The sequence below is a fragment of the Lithobates pipiens genome, unplaced genomic scaffold (assembly GCF_037356315.1).
Source record: "Lithobates pipiens isolate NorthernLeopardFrog02 unplaced genomic scaffold, aLitPip1_a1.2 Scaffold_35, whole genome shotgun sequence".
NCBI lineage: Eukaryota > Metazoa > Chordata > Amphibia > Anura > Ranidae > Lithobates > Lithobates pipiens.
The window spans coordinates 28347655-28366605 of record NW_027507811.1 but is presented as its reverse complement, the minus strand read 5'-3'; the positions used below and the strand labels follow the sequence as shown (position 1 = coordinate 28366605).

Genomic DNA, 18951 nt, shown 5'->3' with positions numbered 1-18951 from the left:
GCCATCAATGAGTACCTGTGCGACTACGGCACCAGGACAGGGTCAGGGGAGCTCGGTTTTTTTCTCACCACGCCAGTGGGGCATGATCAGGGATGCATGCACTGTCCTGTCACCGTTTGAGGAGGCCACAAGGATGGTGAGCAGTGACAGTGCATGCATCAGTGACACTGTACCTCTTGTCCACCTCTTGGAGCATACGCTGCGTGGAATAATGGACAGGGCACTTGAGGCAGAACAGAGGCAGGAAGAGGAGGACTTCCTTGCCTCTCAAGGCCCCCTTTATCCAGACAGTGTTCCTGCTGTGCCACCCATCACACAGGAAGAGGATGAGGAGGAGGAAGGGGAGGAGGAGGATGATTGTGTCAGCATGCAGGTGGAGGCTGGCACTCAGCATCAGCAGCAGCAGTCTTGTAGGGATGATTTACAGTCCCAAGAAACACGTGGACTTGTACTTGGCTGGGAGGAGGTAGCTGCGGATCATGTTGCCCTTAGTGACCCAGAGGACTCCGGACTGAATGCCTCAGCTAACCTACGCTGCATGGCCTCCCTGATCCTGCAAAGCCTGCGGAAGGATCCTTGTATTCTTCGGATCAAGGAGAGGGACCATTACTGTCTGGCCACTCTCCTTGATCCACGGTACAAGGGTAAGGTTGCAGACCTTATCTTGCCATCGCAGAGGGAGCAGAGGATGAGACATCTCCGGTAGGCCTTGCAGAAAGGTCTGTGCAACGCGTTCCCAGAGACTGGGAGGTTACAAACTCCTGGTCCTGGACAACGTGTTGCTGAGGCATCGATCAGAAGGAGCGGTGGAGAAGGTGGCCGTCTGACTGATGCTTTCAGACAATTTTTTAGTCCGCAGCCCCTAGGTATGATCGGTTCCAGCAACCATCGCCAGCGTCTGATTTACAGGGTGCAGGAATACCTAGGGGCAAGGTCAGACTTGGACACCTTTCCCACCGACAATCCTCTGGCTTACTGGGTCTTGAGGATGGATCACTGGCCAGAGCTTGCACAGTATGCAATTGAGCTACTGGCCTGTCTTGCATCCAGCGTTCTTTCGGAACGCACCTTCAGTGCTGCTGGTGGCTTTGTTACCGATCACAGGGTGCGCCTGTCCACCAAATCAGTTGATCGACTGACCTTCATCAAGATGAATCAGTCTTGGATCACCCACAGCTACCAAGCACCTGAAGCTGATTTAACCGAATATTTTTTTTTGAAATATCACATCCCTTCAAGACTGCCTATGCCGATGCTGAGTGACTGTCCTGTTATGTTGATTGTCTATCCTCTTCCTCCTCCGCTGATATGTTGGAAGAACATTTCTGGTTCTGGGTGATGCCATCAGCCCAATTTTTCTGCCCCTGTTTAACAGGGGCGTTTAATTACAATTTTTGATGCAATGCTTTGCAGCAGGGCTAATTCCTGCAATAAAAATAGAGTATATGGGAGAGGTTGCAGTGTTGTGGCACCAGCACCAGTGCCTAAGGCCCAATTTTTCTGCCCCTGTTTAACAGGGGCGTTTAAGTACAATTTTTGATGCAATGCTTTGCAGCAGGGCTAATTCCTGCAATAAAACTAGAGTATATGGGAGAGGTTGCAGTGTGGTGGCACCAGCACCAGTGCCTAAAGCCCAATTTGCCTGCCCCTGTTTAACAGGGGCGTTTAATTACAATTTTTGATGCAATGCTTTGCAGCAGGGCGAATTCCTGCAATGAAACTAGAGTATATGGGAGAGGTTGCAGTGTGGTGGCACCAGCACCAGTGCCTAAGGCCCAATTTTTCTGCCCCTGTTTAACAGGGACATGTAATTACAATTCTTGATATAACATTTCACAGGAGGGCCCGTTCCTGTGCCCACCCAGAGTAACTGTGAGGACTTATAGTGTTGTGGCACCAGCACCACAACCACCAAAGGTCAATTTTTCTACCACTGTTCAACAATGGCATGTAATTACAATTCTTGATATAACTGTCCACAGCAGGGCGCTCCAGTGCCCACCAAGAGTCACTTTGAGGGCTTACAATGTTGTGGCAAAACCAACACCTTGTTCCGCCATTTCTGCAGAGCATATAGGGCAGGCCCCTACTTTCAAACATCCAACTTACAAACATCTCCTACTTGCAAACGGAAGGAGACAACAGCAAGTGAGATGAAAAAAGATGGACGACAAAACAAATTATACAGGGGTGATAACCCTTCCCTATGTTTTCCAAAAAGCTTAAAAATAGTTTTTTTGACTGGAGCTACACTTTAGAAATGTACCAGTTGAAAATTACAAACAGATTCAACTTAACACAACAAACCTACACAGTCCCTGTCTTGTTTTCACCGCCTATATACTGCTGTTCTGAGTATATAGGGCCTGGGGGCCACACGCATTTCCTTTTTTTAATATGGGTACGGGGTTCCCCTTAATATGCGTACAAGACCCAAAGGGGCTGGTAATGGGCAGGGAGGGATACCCATGCCATTTTTCTCAATAATTTTCAACCATATTGCAGGAACCAGATATAACATTAAAACCGCAAGCAGTTTTCAATGATGTTATTTCCGTTTAATGTCATTTTGTGCAGGGACTGTTCTAAACACGGGAAACACGTGGCACTTCACAGGCATACTACAGACACCCCCCAGGCACCATATTTAAAGGAATATTTCACTTTTTTTTCACTTTAATCGTCATTAAAATCAGTGCTCCCGCCAAAACGGACATTTTTAAAAACATTTTAGGCATTGACCCATGTCCCCTGGGGCAGGAGCCAGGTCCCCAAACCCTTTTTAGGACAGTATCTTGCATATTAGCCGTTAAAATTAGCACTTTTAATTTCGAACGTTCGAGTCCCATAGACTTCAATGGGGTTCTAAAGTTTGTATGAATTTGGGGTCCGTTCGAAAGTTCTGGTGCGAACCGAACCGGGGGGTGTTCGGCTCATCCCTACTTGTAGTTGTCGATCTCAGATTCACCTCAGATTCTCCTGGGGCTGTACCTCTGCTGTGCATAGTATGAGGGGCTCCCACCATCCCTGTGCTATGCTCATTATGAGGGGCTCCCACCATCCTTGTGCTGTCCTGACTTCCTCCTGGGGCTGCTTATTATGAGGGGCTCCCAACATCCCTGTGCTGTGCTGACTTCCTCCTGGGGCTGCATATTATGAGGGCCTCCCACCATCCCTGTGCTGTGCTGACTTCCTCCTGGGGCTGCTTATTATGAGGGGCTCCCACCATCCCTGTGCTGTGCTGACTTCCTCCTGGGGCTGCTTACGGTGCAGGTGTCAGTGCTGTATATCACGGTGCTGGTGTCAGTGCTTTATGTCACGCTGCTGGTGTCAGTGCTTTATGTCACGCTGCTGATGTCAGTGCTCTCTATCATGGTGCTGGTGTCAGATCACTCTATCACGGTGCAGGTGTCAGTGTTCTATATCACGGTGCTGGTGATCATCTCCTGCACCCTTTTCTTTGCCTACCCTGACCTTCCCTCGCCTCCATTGCCTCATGAGTCCTGAATTGTCAGAATTTCACATATAAAAAAGAATGCTTGTAGTTGTCGATCCCAGATTCACCTCATACATGTGTTATGTCATTGGCCATGTGGTGGGACTATGTGTGCACAGCTAGTAATTATTTTGTGGCTGCAAATATGACCTGTAGGTTTGTAAAGTTTGCCATCCCTGTGCTGACCTGACTTCCTCCTGGGGCTGCTTATGATGAGGGGCTCCCACCATCCCTGTGCTATGCTGACATCCTCCTGGGGCTGCTTATTATGAGGGGCTCCCACCATCCCTGTGCTATGCTGACATCCTCCTGGGGCTGCTTATTATGAGGGGCTCCCACCATCCCTGTGCTATGCTCATTATGAGGGGCTCCCACCATCCCTGCGCTGTGCTGACTTCCTCCTGGGGCTGCTTACGGTGCAGGTGTCAGTGCTGTATATCACAGTGCTGGTGTCAGTGCTTTATGTCACGCTGCTGATGTCAGTGCTCTCTATCACGGTGCTGGTGTCAGATCACTCTATCACGGTGCAGGTGTCAGTGTTCTATATCACAGTGCTGGTGATGATCTCCTGCACCCTTTTCTTTGCCTACCCTGACCTTCCCTCGCCTCCATTGCCTCATGAGTCCTGAATTGTCAGAATTTCACATATAAAAAAGAATTCTTGTAGTTGTCGATCCCAGATTCACCTCATACATGTGTTATGTCATTGGCCATGTGGTGGGACGATGTGTTCACAGCTAGTAATTATTTTGTGGCTGCAAATATGACCTGTAGGTTTGTAAAGTTTGCCATCCCTGTGCTGTGCTGACTTCCTCCTGGGGCTGCTTATGATGAGGGGCTCCCACCATCCCTGTGCTATGCTGACATCCTCCTGGGGCTGCTTATTATGAGGGGCTCCCACCATCCCTGTGCTATGCTCATTATGAGGGGCTCCCACCATCCCTGCGCTGTGCTGACTTCCTCCTGGGGCTGCTTACGGTGCAGGTGTCAGTGCTGTATATCACAGTGCTGGTGTCAGTGCTTTATGTCACGCTGCTGATGTCAGTGCTCTCTATCACGGTGCTGGTGTCAGATCACTCTATCACGGTGCAGGTGTCAGTGTTCTATATCACGGTGCTGGTGATCATCTCCTGCACCCTTTTCTTTGCCTACCCTGACCTTCCCTCGCCTCCATTGCCTCATGAGTCCTGAATTGTCAGAATTTCACATATAAAAAAGAATGCTTGTAGTTGTCGATCCCAGATTCACCTCATACATGTGTTATGTCATTGGCCATGTGGTGGGACTATGTGTGCACAGCTAGTAATTATTTTGTGGCTGCAAATATGACCTGTAGGTTTGTAAAGTTTGCCATCCCTGTGCTGTGCTGACTTCCTCCTGGGGCTGCTTATGATGAGGGGCTCCCACCATCCCTGTGCTATGCTGACATCCTCCTGGGGCTGCTTATTATGAGGGGCTCCCACCATCCCTGTGCTATGCTCATTATGAGGGGCTCCCACCATCCCTGTGCTGTGCTGACTTCCTCCTGGGGCTGCTTACGGTGCAGGTGTCAGTGCTGTATATCACAGTGCTGGTGTCAGTGCTTTATGTCACGCTGCTGATGTCAGTGCTCTCTATCACGGTGCTGGTGTCAGATCACTCTATCACGGTGCAGGTGTCAGTGTTCTATATCATGGTGCTGGTGATCATCTCCTGCACCCTTTTCTTTGCCTACCCTGACCTTCCCTCGCCTCCATTGCCTCATGAGTCCTGAATTGTCAGAATTTCACATATAAAAAAGAATGCTTGTAGTTGTCGATCCCAGATTCACCTCATACATGTGTTATGTCATTGGCCATGTGGTGGGACTATGTGTGCACAGCTAGTAATTATTTTGTGGCTGCAAATATGACCTGTAGGTTTGTAAAGTTTGCCATCCCTGTGCTGTGCTGACTTCCTCCTGGGGCTGCTTATGATGAGGGGCTCCCACCATCCCTGTGCTATGCTGACATCCTCCTGGGGCTGCTTATTATGAGGGGCTCCCACCATCCCTGTGCTATGCTCATTATGAGGGGCTCCCACCATCCCTGTGCTGTGCTGACTTCCTCCTGGGGCTGCTTACGGTGCTGGTGTCAGTGCTGTATATCACAGTGCTGGTGTCAGTGCTTTATGTCACGCTGCTGATGTCAGTGCTCTCTATCACGGTGCTGGTGTCAGATCACTCTATCACGGTGCAGGTGTCAGTGTTCTATATCACGGTGCTGGTGATCATCTCCTGCACCCTTTTCTTTGCCTACCCTGACCTTCCCTCGCCTCCATTGCCTCATGAGTCCTGAATTTTCAGAATTTCACATATAAAAAAGAATGCTTGTAGTTGTCGATCCCAGATTCACCTCATACATGTGTTATGTCATTGGCCATGTGGTGGGACTATGTGTGCACAGCTAGTAATTATTTTGTGGCTGCAAATATGACCTGTAGGTTTGTAAAGTTTGCCATTCCTGTGCTGTGCTGACTTCCTCCTGGGGCTGCTTATGATGAGGGGCTCCCACCATCCCTGTGCTATGCTGACATCCTCCTGGGGCTGCTTATAATGAGGGGCTCCCACCATCCCTGTGCTATGCTCATTATGAGGGGCTCCCACCATCCCTGTGCTGTGCTGACTTCCTCCTGGGGCTGCTTACGGTGCAGGTGTCAGTGCTGTATATCACAGTGCTGGTGTCAGTGCTTTATGTCACGCTGCTGATGTCAGTGCTCTCTATCACGGTGCTGGTGTCAGATCACTCTATCACGGTGCAGGTGTCAGTGTTCTATATCACGGTGCTGGTGATCATCTCCTGCACCCTTTTCTTTGCCTACCCTGACCTTCCCTCGCCTCCATTGCCTCATGAGTCCTGAATTTTCAGAATTTCACATATAAAAAAAATACTTAATGTGATTGTAGCCGTATTAGTGCAATTGTGACAGAGAAAATTGAGTACTGTCCGTGATACTTTTTTTATTTGCACTAACATACAATTTTTCAGGACAAGCTTTCGGGTATGTCCCCTTCTTCAAGGTCCAAGGAGTACTGCTTGGACCTTGAAGAAGGGGACATACCCGAAAGCTTGTCCTGAAAAATTGTATGTTAGTGCAAATAAAAAAAGTATCACGGACAGTACTCAATTTTCTCACATATAAAAAAGAATGCTTGTAGTTGTCGATCCCAGATTCACCTCATACATGTGTTATGTCATTGGCCATGTGGTGGGACTATGTGTGCACAGCTAGTAATTATTTTGTGGCTGCAAATATGACCTGTAGGTTTGTAAAGTTTGCCATCCCTGTGCTGTGCTGACTTCCTCCTGGGGCTGCTTATTATGAGGGGCTCCCACCATCCCTGTGCTGTGCTGACTTCCTCCTGGGGCTGCTTATTATGAGGGGCTCCCACCATTCCTGTGCTATGCTGACTTCCTCCTGGGGCTGCTTATTATGAGGGGCTCCCACCATCCCTGTGCTGTGCTGACTTCCTCCTGGGGCTTTACCTCTGCTGTGCATATTATGAGGGGCTCCCACCATCCCTGTGCTGTGCTGACTTCCTCCTGGGGCTGCTTACGGTGCAGGTGTCAGTGCTGTATATCACGGTGCTGGTGTCAGTGCTGTATATCATGGTGCTGATGTCAGTGCTTTATGTCACGCTGCTGATGTCAGTGCTCTCTATCACGGTGCAGGTGTCAGTGCTCTATATCATGGTGCTGGGGGTCATCTCCTGCACCCTCGTCTTTGTCTACCCTGACCTTTCCTTTCCTCCATTGTCTCATGAGTCCTGAATTGTCAGAATTTCACATATAAAAAAAGAAAGCTTGTAGTTGTCGATCCCAGATTCATTCATACATGTGCTATGTCATTGGCCATGTGGTGGGACTATGTGTGCACAGCTACTAGCTAGTAATTATTTTGTGGCTGCAAATATGACCTGTAGGTTTGGAAAGTTCACCTCCCATTGATGTCAATGGGGCCCGCCGTGAACGTTATGGTCCGCAAACTATCGGCCGCGTTCGCGTTTCGCGTTTGCGAAATGTCACGTCGGAAGTTCGTCCATCACTATTTACAATTCTACACATGAGAGTCCCCTTTCTTTCCCCCATGATCGGTGGTATTGTGATTTGAATGTGAGGCTGAACGAATCATCTATAAGAAGCTAAGCCAGCAATTTCCCCCACAAGTGTGTTTGACCCTGAGGGGTCTCGTATTGAGGTGAGAGGCTGGGGGAAACAGGGGGTGCACTGGTGGAGCACTGAAGGTGGAGCGTCTATCTTTTTGTGAAGCATGTCTGCATATGTGACAACACTGCATGACCATTAGACAAACTGTCACTTTTGGATATTGAGCTACTGAATAGCACTGGAACTTTTTTGAACACTTGTATTGCACATGGACCTTTTTTTTTTTTTTTTTTTTTTTTAGCTATTTTTGCATTGTGATGTAGCCACATAATTTCTGCGATATTTGCACTTTTTTTTTTTTTTTTTTTTTTTTAAGATAGTTTTTATTGAGGAAAATGCATAGATGTACAGAAAATTACACCATGCTGGAAAAAAAACATTACCTAAACACAATCAGAGTTCTTGGCAGAAACAAAATCAAGCACTGAGCATTTGAACATACAAACTGTCGTAGGGTAGCTTGACTACCTTGGGTCACAACTTATCAGAGATAAGTGATTTCGGAGTAGCTCTCACAATGTAGAAGGCGAGGGAGCCGAAAACAGAAAAGAAAGAAAAAGAAGATCAAAACAAATTGGTATGTTGTGGGGTTGTAAAAGATCTCTGTCCTCAAACTTAAAGCCAATTCGGTCTGGGGGTGAAGATGTGCGGGGTTCATTTGAGGATAAGGCTATTTGAGCCTGGGTGAGCGCCTGCAGCCTCTGTAGGCTTGTTCATGAGATCGTGCCTACCAGGCCGTTTTTGTTTTGGGGGGCCCATGTTGAAAGTCGGTGGACCACATCAGTGGATTGTGTTTCCGGGGTTCTGTACTGCTGATATTTAATTGCATAGAGTGAGTCTACAGAGTGGGGGATGGGGTCAGGATGGGGAATGATTAGAAGGGAGAGGGGGGGGGGCGAGGGGATGGGGAGTGAGAGAGAAAAGGGGAAAGAGGAGGGGGGAGAAGAAAAAAAAAGGGGGGTTTGAGTGTTTTTATATTTGCACATTTATGTACATATATATGTAGAGTTATTGATTTGTGTCACTTAATAGGTGGTCTATTTTAAAAGCCAGTGGTACATACCTTTTTTTTTTTACATCTTATTAGATAGCGTGGAGAGCATTATTTATGTTAGCAGCTTCCCTTAATAATATATATATATATTTTATATATATATATATATATATATATATATATATATATATATACTTTTATTAGTTTAGTTTAGTTTAGGTTTGATTAGTTGGGGTTGTGCGCATTAGTACCTTATTTATATTAATAATTTATTTATTTATTTATTTATTTATTTATTTATTTATTTATTCTCTCTCTTCTTTATACAGTATATTTTCTAAGTAGGCTATATAGCTGTGTAGTAAAATAAGGCAATAAACTTACTTGGCATATTTGAATGACAATATATTTATCATGATGATTGATTAGCAAATAATGATACATTACCACCAGAATAAACTACTTACTAGTCTGCTGTGTGCAGTGGCTACAATCTTACAGTTGTCATAATGAGCAAAGAATGATACATAGTACATGAAATATGACATGTTCTCATCAGCTGACACCTTTGTATCTCTAAAACCCCATACACACTATCAGATTTTCTACTGATTTTTTTCCTTGAGATTTACCAAAACCATATAATAGGAGGCCAAACCTTAGGGGTTTCAATTAGTATACAATCAGGCAGGCCCTTGTACTACATTGTTTTTGTAAAGCTGAAGACAAAAAATCAGCAGAAAATCTGATAGAGTGTTATATGAGGCTTCACAATCTCCCCCATCACATCACACAAGGATCTCATGGCACCGGCTGATGTTTTTGTTCCCGGTTCCTTCTACTCAGCTATAGATGAGCAGAGTTCTGTATTAGAGAGGCATGTTTCCTGATCTTCACTCTTCACTCATCTAATGTGAAGATGATTGTAGTGGGAGATGTGAGAAGATTGTTTTCTGATGAGAATGTGTGTAGAAAAGCAGGTAGAAGGAAGAATGGGACACACGCTCAGGAGGATGGATGTGTTTGCAGCCTCTGTGTTCAGCCTCCTGAGCAGATCATGAGAGCGGTAAGTGACAGATCGGTAAGTGACAGTCCAGTGAGCAGATCGGGTGCCCGATAAAGATTGCACATCCTTCTATTTCTTATTATAATCGTTTTTCTCTCTGCCAGGGAAACACAACAAGAGAGAGAAGATTCCCCAACACTGGAGTGACAGTGAGTGGGCGTGTCTAGCGTGTAACCAATAGCAGTGCAGAAAGCAAGTTCTATATCAACCAATAGAAGTGCAGAACGTCTCTATATAAGGCAGAGCACCACACATACACAATATTGATCTATTTTCCAAACCTCGTTGAGAATCATGACTGAAACTGAGAGCGCCCCAGCCGCCGCTCCTCCAGCGGAGCCCGCCGCCAAGAAGAAGGCGACTAAGAAGGCGGCAGCCGGAGGAGCCAAGAAAGGCAGCAAGAAGCCGTCCGGTCCCAGCGTGTCCGACCTCATCGTCACAGCCGTGGCCGCTTCCAAGGAGCGCAGCGGGGTCTCCCTGGCCGCCCTCAAGAAGCTCCTGGCCGCCGGAGGATACGATGTGGACAAGAACAACAGCCGCCTGAAGATCGCCATCAGGGCGCTGGTGACTAAGGGGAGCCTCGTCCAGGTCAAAGGACATGGAGCCTCCGGATCCTTCAAGATCAACAAGAAGCAGCAAGAGGGCGACAAGGCCAAGAAAGTCACCATCAAGAAGAAGCCATCGGCTGCGGCCAAGCCCAAGAAACCTGCGGCCGCCAAGAAGCCAGCCAAGTCCCCCAAGAAGAAAGCCCCCAGCAAAGCAGCCAAGAGCCCCAAGAAGGCCGCCAAGAAACCGGCAAAGGCTGCAGCTGCTCCCGCCAAGAAGGCGACAAAGAGCCCCAAGAAGCCCAAAGCTGCAGCCAAGCCGAAAAAAGCCGCCAAGAGTCCGGCTAAGAAGGCGGCTAAAGCCAAGACAGCAGCCAAGCCCAAGAAGGCCGCTCCGAAGAAGAAATAAGAATACCTCCCTCATCTCCACCCCCCAAAGGCTCTTCTCAGAGCCACCCACCTCCTCCTATCAGAGCTACACCTATCTACCTACACATACCTACCTACACCCACATCGCTAATAGCACACACAGTGCTCCGCATGTCATCTCCAATAGAGGAGACACAAATCACATATGAGCGCTGATTGGCTGCAGAACGGCTGATTAATATTTCATTCTATAATGACATTTATGCGGAGAATCATTCTAATGATCGGGAGACACATCATCCTCCGCTCATGTTAGAATGATCGGCAACAAGACTCCTGTGTTAGGAGAATGGAGTGTTTTCTAAACATAAGTTACATTCATCATATGTGTATAAAAATAAACCTGTGTTAACGGCTCAGTAACTAATAGTGTGATCCTCTAAAGGCTCTTCGATAAAGCGGCTCATTTGGATTTATAAATTGGCCGCCAACATAACATATTTGCAGCAACAGTAAATCCCCAGGTGGGCGATAATGAATGAATAATGAATTTCCAGATTTGTTTTGTTTTTCTGATCTCCATTGCGGATGTATTCCTCCCTGTAATGTGTGCCGCCCCAGCAGAGATGTTTGATCTCCGATGATGAGGGTTGTAGTATGGGATGAGGTAGTAGAGGACACCCCTGACCCCCCCATAGCGACATCTCCACGTGGGCTGTGTAAGGTTTACCCCCTCCCATTATATGTTCTAATCGGATTTATCTTCAGATCTCTAATGACTTGACAAAAATACTCTTGTTGCCTGGAATAAGAAATTGTCGGGTTTCTAGAAAATGCAATGATGTGTCTTGTGTGAGAGAATGTGAAGAGTCCAAATAGACAAAGATTGTAAAATCTGTTGAGAGGAATGTTCATTTTACTCTATAACGTCCCATTGTATTGTGTTGGGTACATAGAGCAGGTGTTGTTACTCTGGGATTGTATTGGAAATGATGTTACAGATCAGATTTGCTTACAGACGGAGCTTCCGAGTGCAGAGAAGGATGAGAAGAAAGAAGAGATGTGGTGGGAAGGATTTGTATGATGTAGTGGAGATGAGATAGTATGGAGCTCTCTGAGGAGGATGTGGTGGCTCTGAGAAGAGCCTTTGTTGTTGTGGGGGGTGGCGATGAGGAGGTCGGTGGGGGGTTTATTAGGCCCTCTCTCCGCGGATGCGGCGTGCCAGCTGGATGTCTTTGGGCATGATGGTGACCCTCTTGGCATGGATGGCGCAGAGGTTGGTGTCCTCGAAGAGTCCTACGAGATAAGCCTCGGAGGCTTCCTGCAGAGCCATGACGGCGGAGCTCTGGAAGCGCAGGTCGGTCTTGAAGTCCTGGGCGATCTCTCGGACGAGGCGCTGGAAGGGCAGCTTGCGGATGAGCAGCTCGGTGGATTTCTGGTAGCGGCGGATCTCTCGGAGAGCCACGGTGCCGGGCCTGTAGCGGTGAGGCTTCTTCACTCCGCCGGTGGCCGGGGCGCTCTTGCGGGCGGCTTTGGTGGCCAGCTGCTTGCGGGGAGCTTTCCCTCCGGTGGACTTACGAGCGGTCTGCTTGGTTCTTGCCATGGCTGATCAATGCTTCCAATCTCCACAAGGAATACAAGTGTGAGAACTCGGGCTGTGCGGCGTCTATTTATACACATCACTGCCTTCTGATTGGACAGCTAAAACACACCCCTTTTCATGATTGGTTTGCTTAAAAAAAGCGGCATTTTTAAAATGCCCGCCAAGATCTGCCCGTTCTCTGTGTTAGTAGAGTTCTCTTCTTTGTGGGGTGGGGGAGGGGAGTGCTTCCACATCACACAATGTGTAAGGATTAGGAGCTCTCACATTGGACTGCTTGTCTCCATAATAAATGAGATGACAGAAAATCCTCCTCCGATCTCACTGATCGGATTATTCCGTTCTTAGTGAATAACAAGTAGAAAGGTGACTTGTACAGCTTGTTCCATCCAGCACAATTCTGTACTAACATGGAGGGACAGATCGCTGAGCAGACAATGAATCGTGTCCCAGCCAGCCAGCATTGTCCTCCCTGCTCCGGCCACATCTGGGATCGGTCGGTGTTCTCATTGGTTTCTATCAGATCCATGTGGATACAATTCAACTAAACTGCTACAATGTATCCTCTATGGAGGAGCAACACTGACACCTGCTGGTGACAAGAGAAATTACTTCTGTGCGGGGATCTAGGACGTGCTACAATCAGATTTCATTGTTTTCTTTCCGAATCTAATTTCTAAGATAAATAGGTGATTACAACGTAATCTTTGGGAATGAACACAGGGCGACTTCTAGATTGCATAATTAATCTGATGAATTTGCATTAAGGTTTTGTCAGAAAATTCACTAAAAACATTATTTGAACCATATTTCTCACGATATCTTCATCATGTTTACTTTACAATGAAATCGCAGCTCTGATATGGTGTATGTGAGTGGCTTCTACAAGAGCCTTTGTGTCCTGCTGGGATGATGGGGGGTGTCGGGGATTTACTTGGCGCTGGCGTGTTCGACTTTGATACTAATTATTATAACATTAATAAAATACAGAATATATATATATTGTGCCGTTTACACAACTCTTTACAATAAAAATGGCGACAGTACAATCACAATATATTTCAATACACAAGCAATATGAGGACCCTGCTAATGGAGTTTACAATGCAAAGAAATGTTTTTATAATGAAGGATTAGAAATCCTCCTTCTCAGTGTAAGAATTAGAAACATTGAGATTGGATTATGTTTCCCATATCTCAGCAAATTAGATGGCAGAGGGTTAAATGTTCCCTGTAACCCCCACTTTCCAATCTATGTATTGCAATCGGAGGCATCTGATATTTACCAAATATATATATATTGTTTTGTTTTTAATTAGAGAAAAGACACACACACTTATATATAGAGGGATACAGACCAGGAAAGCCAACGTGTGCCCAGCTGATGATCTAAATCCCCCATCTAAGGTGAGTAGATGATTATGTATAATAGTTGGATTCCCATGAAGAAAATAGATGCTATATGACACATTTGAATCAAACACAATGTGATGTGTAAGTAATATTTCTAAGCAGATGATCCCTAAACGATTTAGTAAAATTAAGAATCCCCTTGTATATGTGTCTCTGCAGACATTAGTCTTACATAAGCCATAAAGCAGAAAGTAAACGTGTAGGTGAAAACGATATATACTATATTATAGAAGGGTTATCCTTATATACATAAATATCCGCTTTCAATTTACGGGAAAATAAGGTCCCATGTGTTCTGTAAGGTGGAGCAACACTGACACCTAGTGGTTATGAAATCCAGGTCTTCTATACGGAGATTTGGAAAGATATACAATGTGATTGGATGGAAATAAAATGTCAGGAAATTCGAAATAAAGGGAATCTGCAACACCAGCTTGTATTGGGAGGGATTTCTTACTATAATACAGCTTCACATGTCCAACTTCATCAGATTGTACAATTGTTATAATCGGTTAATTCTTCATTGAATGTATTTAGAATCTCTAATTGCGACAAAATGTGATGAGAGCTCATTGATGGAAATGGTGGGTGGCTCTTAGAAGAGCCTTTGTGTCTTGTGTTGGGATGATGATGGGGGGATGGGGGGATTACTTGGCGCTGGTGTACTTGGTGACGGCCTTGGTGCCCTCGGAGACGGCGTGCTTGGCCAGCTCTCCGGGCAGGAGGAGGCGGACGGCGGTCTGGATCTCCCGGGAGGTGATGGTGCGGCGCTTGTTGTAATGAGCCAGGCGGGAAGCTTCGCCGGCGATGCGCTCGAAGATGTCATTGACGAAGGAGTTCATGATGCCCATGGCCTTGGACGAGATGCCGGTGTCGGGGTGGACCTGCTTGAGCACCTTGTACACGTAGATGGCATAACTCTCCTTCCTGCTCTTCCTCCGCTTCTTGCCGTCCTTCTTCTGGCTCTTGGTCACGGCTTTCTTGGAGCCCTTCTTGGGCGCCGGGGCGGACTTGGCTGGTTCAGGCATGATAAGGGTTAATGTGATCTCTGCTATTTGAAGCAAATGTGTGCTGGAGCCGCCCTCATGTGCTGCTTTTATAGGCGTCCTATGCAAATGAGTCTCCTCCCCTCCTCACTCTTCTATTGGAGGATTCAGTCATGTGATGGGGAGGAGTGTTTTGCTTTCCTTCTTCGTTTACTGATTGGTGTAGAAACAATTCAGAACACTATTGGCTAGCTTGAAAAGTAGCCAATCAAAGTGTTTGATGTCACAGCATTGACTGTATAAATATAAGGAGACCCTAGAAGGTGGTTATCTTTGTCAGTGTAGCGACACAGGAATCTCAAAATGTCTGGCCGTGGAAAGCAAGGAGGCAAGGTTCGGGCTAAGGCCAAGACCCGATCATCCCGGGCTGGTCTGCAGTTCCCAGTCGGCCGTGTTCACCGTCTGCTCAGGAAGGGCAACTATGCGGAGCGGGTCGGGGCCGGAGCTCCCGTCTATCTGGCCGCCGTCCTCGAGTATCTCACGGCTGAGATCCTCGAGCTGGCCGGCAACGCCGCCCGCGACAACAAGAAGACCCGCATCATCCCCCGACACCTCCAGCTGGCCGTCCGCAACGACGAGGAGCTCAACAAGCTGCTGGGCGGCGTCACCATCGCCCAGGGAGGAGTCCTGCCCAACATCCAGGCCGTGCTGCTGCCCAAGAAGACCGAGAGCCACAAGGCCGCCGCCAAATCCAAGTAATCCCGACAACTCCTTTCTACTCCCAAATCCTTTCATTTCTACAACACAAAGGCTCTTCTCAGAGCCACCCACATCTCTCTACAAAGAGCCCCCCACACACCCCTCATTGTGTCTACCACATCGCATGCAATCAGCCCTCAATTGTCTGCATAGCTTTACACGGGAAATACATTCTTATTTATTCACACTTCTAGTACAGGAGATCTGTACAGGGAGGACAATGACTACATATAAAGAGCCTGGAAATCATTATTGGGGGATCCGGTCATTTTACAGGGACTGATCGTCATTGTCCTTCAGACTTTAGTTCTGCTGAATTTATTACAGATCAGAAATCATTCATTATATAATAAAACAATCACCCCCGACTGATCAGCAGCACAGATCTCAGAATGTCCCTATTATGGCGGGCGGGGTATGGAACGGATTGGCTTCATTTATCATGGAACCTTCCCAATCACCTCAGATCGGCTAATCTGACAGAAATGTAATGATACAAAGTTTCAGTTCTTCCGGGGAACGTTCCAGGCACTTTATAAACGCGCTAAAATATTATATCAAGGGGTTTGTATACAGAATCATAGAGAATGTTTTCTATAGAGATCAATGGAAAGTCTACAGAACGAGTATTTACTGGGCTGAAAACGGAATAAGATCTCAGAAGACATTTCTTTGGATTCCTCATCAAAAACATTATTGGCTCATGAAGGGAACGCCCACAGGTCTAATTGGCTCATATTTCAAATTGCTACTTTCGAATTTGCCCGCCAGAATTCTTTAGAACGTTACAGAGAAATTATCAGCCCTATTATACCGCCAAATCCGACACTGAGACATTTATCCGAGAGATATCAGCGATTTATTTTGAAACGGATTCATCCGGAATAGAAATCGATTCAAAAGATTGTTGAATAATGTGAAATATGTTCTCTGTTATTAGATGTATAAAAAGTGAAAGGAGTATTAAATGGTTTTATCTTAGAAACAAATGCGATTTTTTTTCTCCCCTTCTTTAGTAATCTTTTATAAATATGGAATTGTTATTAACAATAGTAACTGGTGATTTGTGTAATCTCCGAAAAAGAACTGGAAGAAGAGGTTTGTCATCAGATCTGTATAGGATCCTGGGACTGGCCTCTATCAGTTACGGATTTCCTCCATATTACAACTAGAATATTAATAAATAAATACGTGAATGGACTGGTAGAAATCATGACACTGCCAGATACATAACGGTGTGTACAATAAAACACATAATCAGATCTGCCTAGAATTATGTAACTAACTGAAAAAAAAAAAGATACAAATATGTACTATGAATCAATAAAGAAAATATTGCGATTCTGACGAATTACATCCGTTTCCATTCAGCAAAATATTTAAACGTTTCTAAATAAATGACATTTTCTGCAGTGTAATACATGAATAGACCCCGCCCCTTCTCATCAGGTCCGCTCATCTTTACACAGGAAGGTGAGATGTAGGAAAAAAATGCATTTCTTTGTTTCCTTTTCAAAATAATCTTTATAAATATGAAAAATTGAAACTGATGTTTGTGTTATGAAGTGTTAAAGATGTGTGTTCTTTGTGTAATCTCCAGGTACACGTGCGATATCTAACTGACCATACACTGTTCGATCTGCTTTACTAAAGCGACTTAAGAACACAACAAAATGATTTCTCCAATGTTGTATCTAATTGGGTAGAGAGTTGATCTATAAAATTTTACAATCTGCACTCAGGAGGATGAAATATAAAAACTTTACTTCTTTCACCAGTAACAAATGAAGGAATCCGATAATTGTACGGAAATCCTCCATCCATTCCCTGCTGAGATTTGGCGATACACTAGATCTGCTTCTCTGGATGGAATGTTCATAAGATCCCATACACGTGATTCGATTTTGTTACCAAAGCCGTATAATAGGAGGTCAGACCTTAAGAGTTTCAGTGTATACAATCAGGCAGACCCTTACACTACATGGTTTTTGAAAAATCTGCAGAAAATCGAAAAGTGGGTTATATGGGGCTTTAGACCTAGTAGAGAAATGTTCAAATAAAGCTGATCCGATCCCAGTTCTGGACGTTTCCTGACAAACCCAAACTACTGTTTTTAATTGGCCCATTAAAGATTAGAATCAATCGCCCCTCATACAGTGTGATCACACTTAGATCGCCTACATAGGGTGAATGTCACGTGTCCAATCCCGAGAACAAACCCCCCGCTACAGAAATGTGTACAACGCGTCATTCATTTTCCACGTTTACTTCTACTGATAACAAATAGCGGTATGTAGTTCTTTGTATGAGAAGGTGGGTGGCCCTGAGAAGGACCTTTGTGTAGATGAAGTAGGTAGGTGTCTATGAGGGTTTAGCCTCCGAATCCGTAGAGAGTGCGCCCCTGGCGTTTGAGAGCATAGACGACATCCATGGCGGTGACGGTCTTCCTCTTGGCGTGCTCAGTGTAGGTGACGGCATCGCGGATGACATTCTCCAGGAAAACCTTCAGCACTCCGCGGGTCTCCTCATAGATGAGTCCGGAGATGCGCTTGACACCCCCTCTGCGGGCCAAACGTCGGATGGCGGGTTTGGTGATGCCCTGGATGTTGTCCCGGAGCACCTTCCTGTGCCGCTTGGCGCCTCCTTTCCCCAGACCCTTCCCTCCTTTACCGCGACCAGACATGACGAAGGATTTTCTGCTCAAACAGAAACTGAGCTCCGCTGTCTGCCTGCCCTCCTTATATACAGCCTGGGCGGACCTGATTGAAACCTTCCGGGGAAAGAGGCGGAGTCACACCCATCCATTACAAAATAATAGAGAATGTAATTCCTGTAGTCAGATACATTAATGCAACAGCAATTACATGTCCAGAAGATTCATTTATTCCTTCTTCTCAATTATTTATTTTCTATTTATACCTGGAGATTACACGGAGAATATGAATCTTTAATACTTCATAACAGAAAAACAAACAGCAGTTTCAATTATTCATAGTAATTTCATATTTATAAAACATTATATTGAAAAGGAAACAAAGAAACACCTTGTTTTATGACATCTCACCTTCCTGGGTGTAAGGCAGAGCGGACCTGATGGGAAACATGCCGATAAGGGGCGGGGTCTTTTATTACACTGCAGAGAATTTCATTCATTTAGAAGCTTTTAGATATTTTGCTGAATGGAAACGGATGTGAAGCGCATCTCACTATCATGTTGTAGGGGGGATGCTACATTCCGATTTGGAATAAAAGAGAACATATGGAAATGTTTTACATTTTTTTTATTCAGTAATCTTCAGAATCCATTTCTATTTATTCCGGATTAATCGATGGAAATAAAGCATTGATGATATCTCTCGGATAAATGTCTCATCTGATGATCTCAGTGTCGGATTTGGCGGTATAATTGGGCTGATTATTTCTCTGTAACGTGCTTCGCTATTCAGGCGGGCAAATATGAAAGTAGCAATTTGAAATTGGAGCCAATCAGAGCTGTGGGTGTTTCCTTCATCAGCCAGTAATGTCTTTCTTTTCATAA

At 45.7% G+C, this 18951-nt stretch overlaps 5 protein-coding genes across 5 annotated transcripts; 2 read left to right on the top strand and 3 right to left on the bottom strand.

Moving 5' to 3' along the window:
- The first annotated feature begins 9996 nt into the window (after positions 1-9996).
- Positions 9997-10744, top strand: LOC143955318 (uncharacterized). Its single transcript, XM_077465391.1, has one exon. The coding sequence runs from the start codon at positions 10035-10037 to the stop codon at positions 10692-10694; it is 660 nt and encodes a 219-aa protein (XP_077321517.1). The 5' UTR covers positions 9997-10034; the 3' UTR covers positions 10695-10744.
- An 821-nt stretch (positions 10745-11565) lies between these two features.
- On the bottom strand, positions 11566-12308 carry LOC143955316 (histone H3). The gene has a single exon (XM_077465389.1). It carries the CDS (start codon positions 12256-12258, stop codon positions 11848-11850), a length of 411 nt encoding a protein of 136 aa, XP_077321515.1. The 5' UTR covers positions 12259-12308; the 3' UTR covers positions 11566-11847.
- Positions 12309-14102: 1794 nt separating this feature from the next.
- LOC143955317 (histone H2B 1.1) lies at positions 14103-14725 on the bottom strand. Its single transcript, XM_077465390.1, has one exon. The coding sequence runs from the start codon at positions 14694-14696 to the stop codon at positions 14316-14318; it is 381 nt and encodes a 126-aa protein (XP_077321516.1). The 5' UTR covers positions 14697-14725; the 3' UTR covers positions 14103-14315.
- A 278-nt stretch (positions 14726-15003) lies between these two features.
- LOC143955315 (histone H2A.J) lies at positions 15004-16402 on the top strand. The gene has a single exon (XM_077465388.1). The coding sequence runs from the start codon at positions 15018-15020 to the stop codon at positions 15411-15413; it is 396 nt and encodes a 131-aa protein (XP_077321514.1). The 5' UTR covers positions 15004-15017; the 3' UTR covers positions 15414-16402.
- Positions 16403-17470: 1068 nt separating this feature from the next.
- LOC143955314 (histone H4) lies at positions 17471-18137 on the bottom strand. The gene has a single exon (XM_077465387.1). It carries the CDS (start codon positions 18094-18096, stop codon positions 17785-17787), a length of 312 nt encoding a protein of 103 aa, XP_077321513.1. The 5' UTR covers positions 18097-18137; the 3' UTR covers positions 17471-17784.
- Positions 18138-18951: the final 814 nt, after the last annotated feature.

Bases quoted from the DNA above. Each gene is read 5' to 3' on its own strand.
- LOC143955317 (XM_077465390.1), bottom strand. From the start codon at position 14,696: ATGCCTGAACCAGCCAAGTCCGCCCCGGCGCCCAAGAAGGGCTCCAAG.
- LOC143955316 (XM_077465389.1), bottom strand. From the start codon at position 12,258: ATGGCAAGAACCAAGCAGACCGCTCGTAAGTCCACCGGAGGGAAAGCT.
- LOC143955318 (XM_077465391.1), top strand. From the start codon at position 10,035: ATGACTGAAACTGAGAGCGCCCCAGCCGCCGCTCCTCCAGCGGAGCCC.
- LOC143955314 (XM_077465387.1), bottom strand. From the start codon at position 18,096: ATGTCTGGTCGCGGTAAAGGAGGGAAGGGTCTGGGGAAAGGAGGCGCC.
- LOC143955315 (XM_077465388.1), top strand. From the start codon at position 15,018: ATGTCTGGCCGTGGAAAGCAAGGAGGCAAGGTTCGGGCTAAGGCCAAG.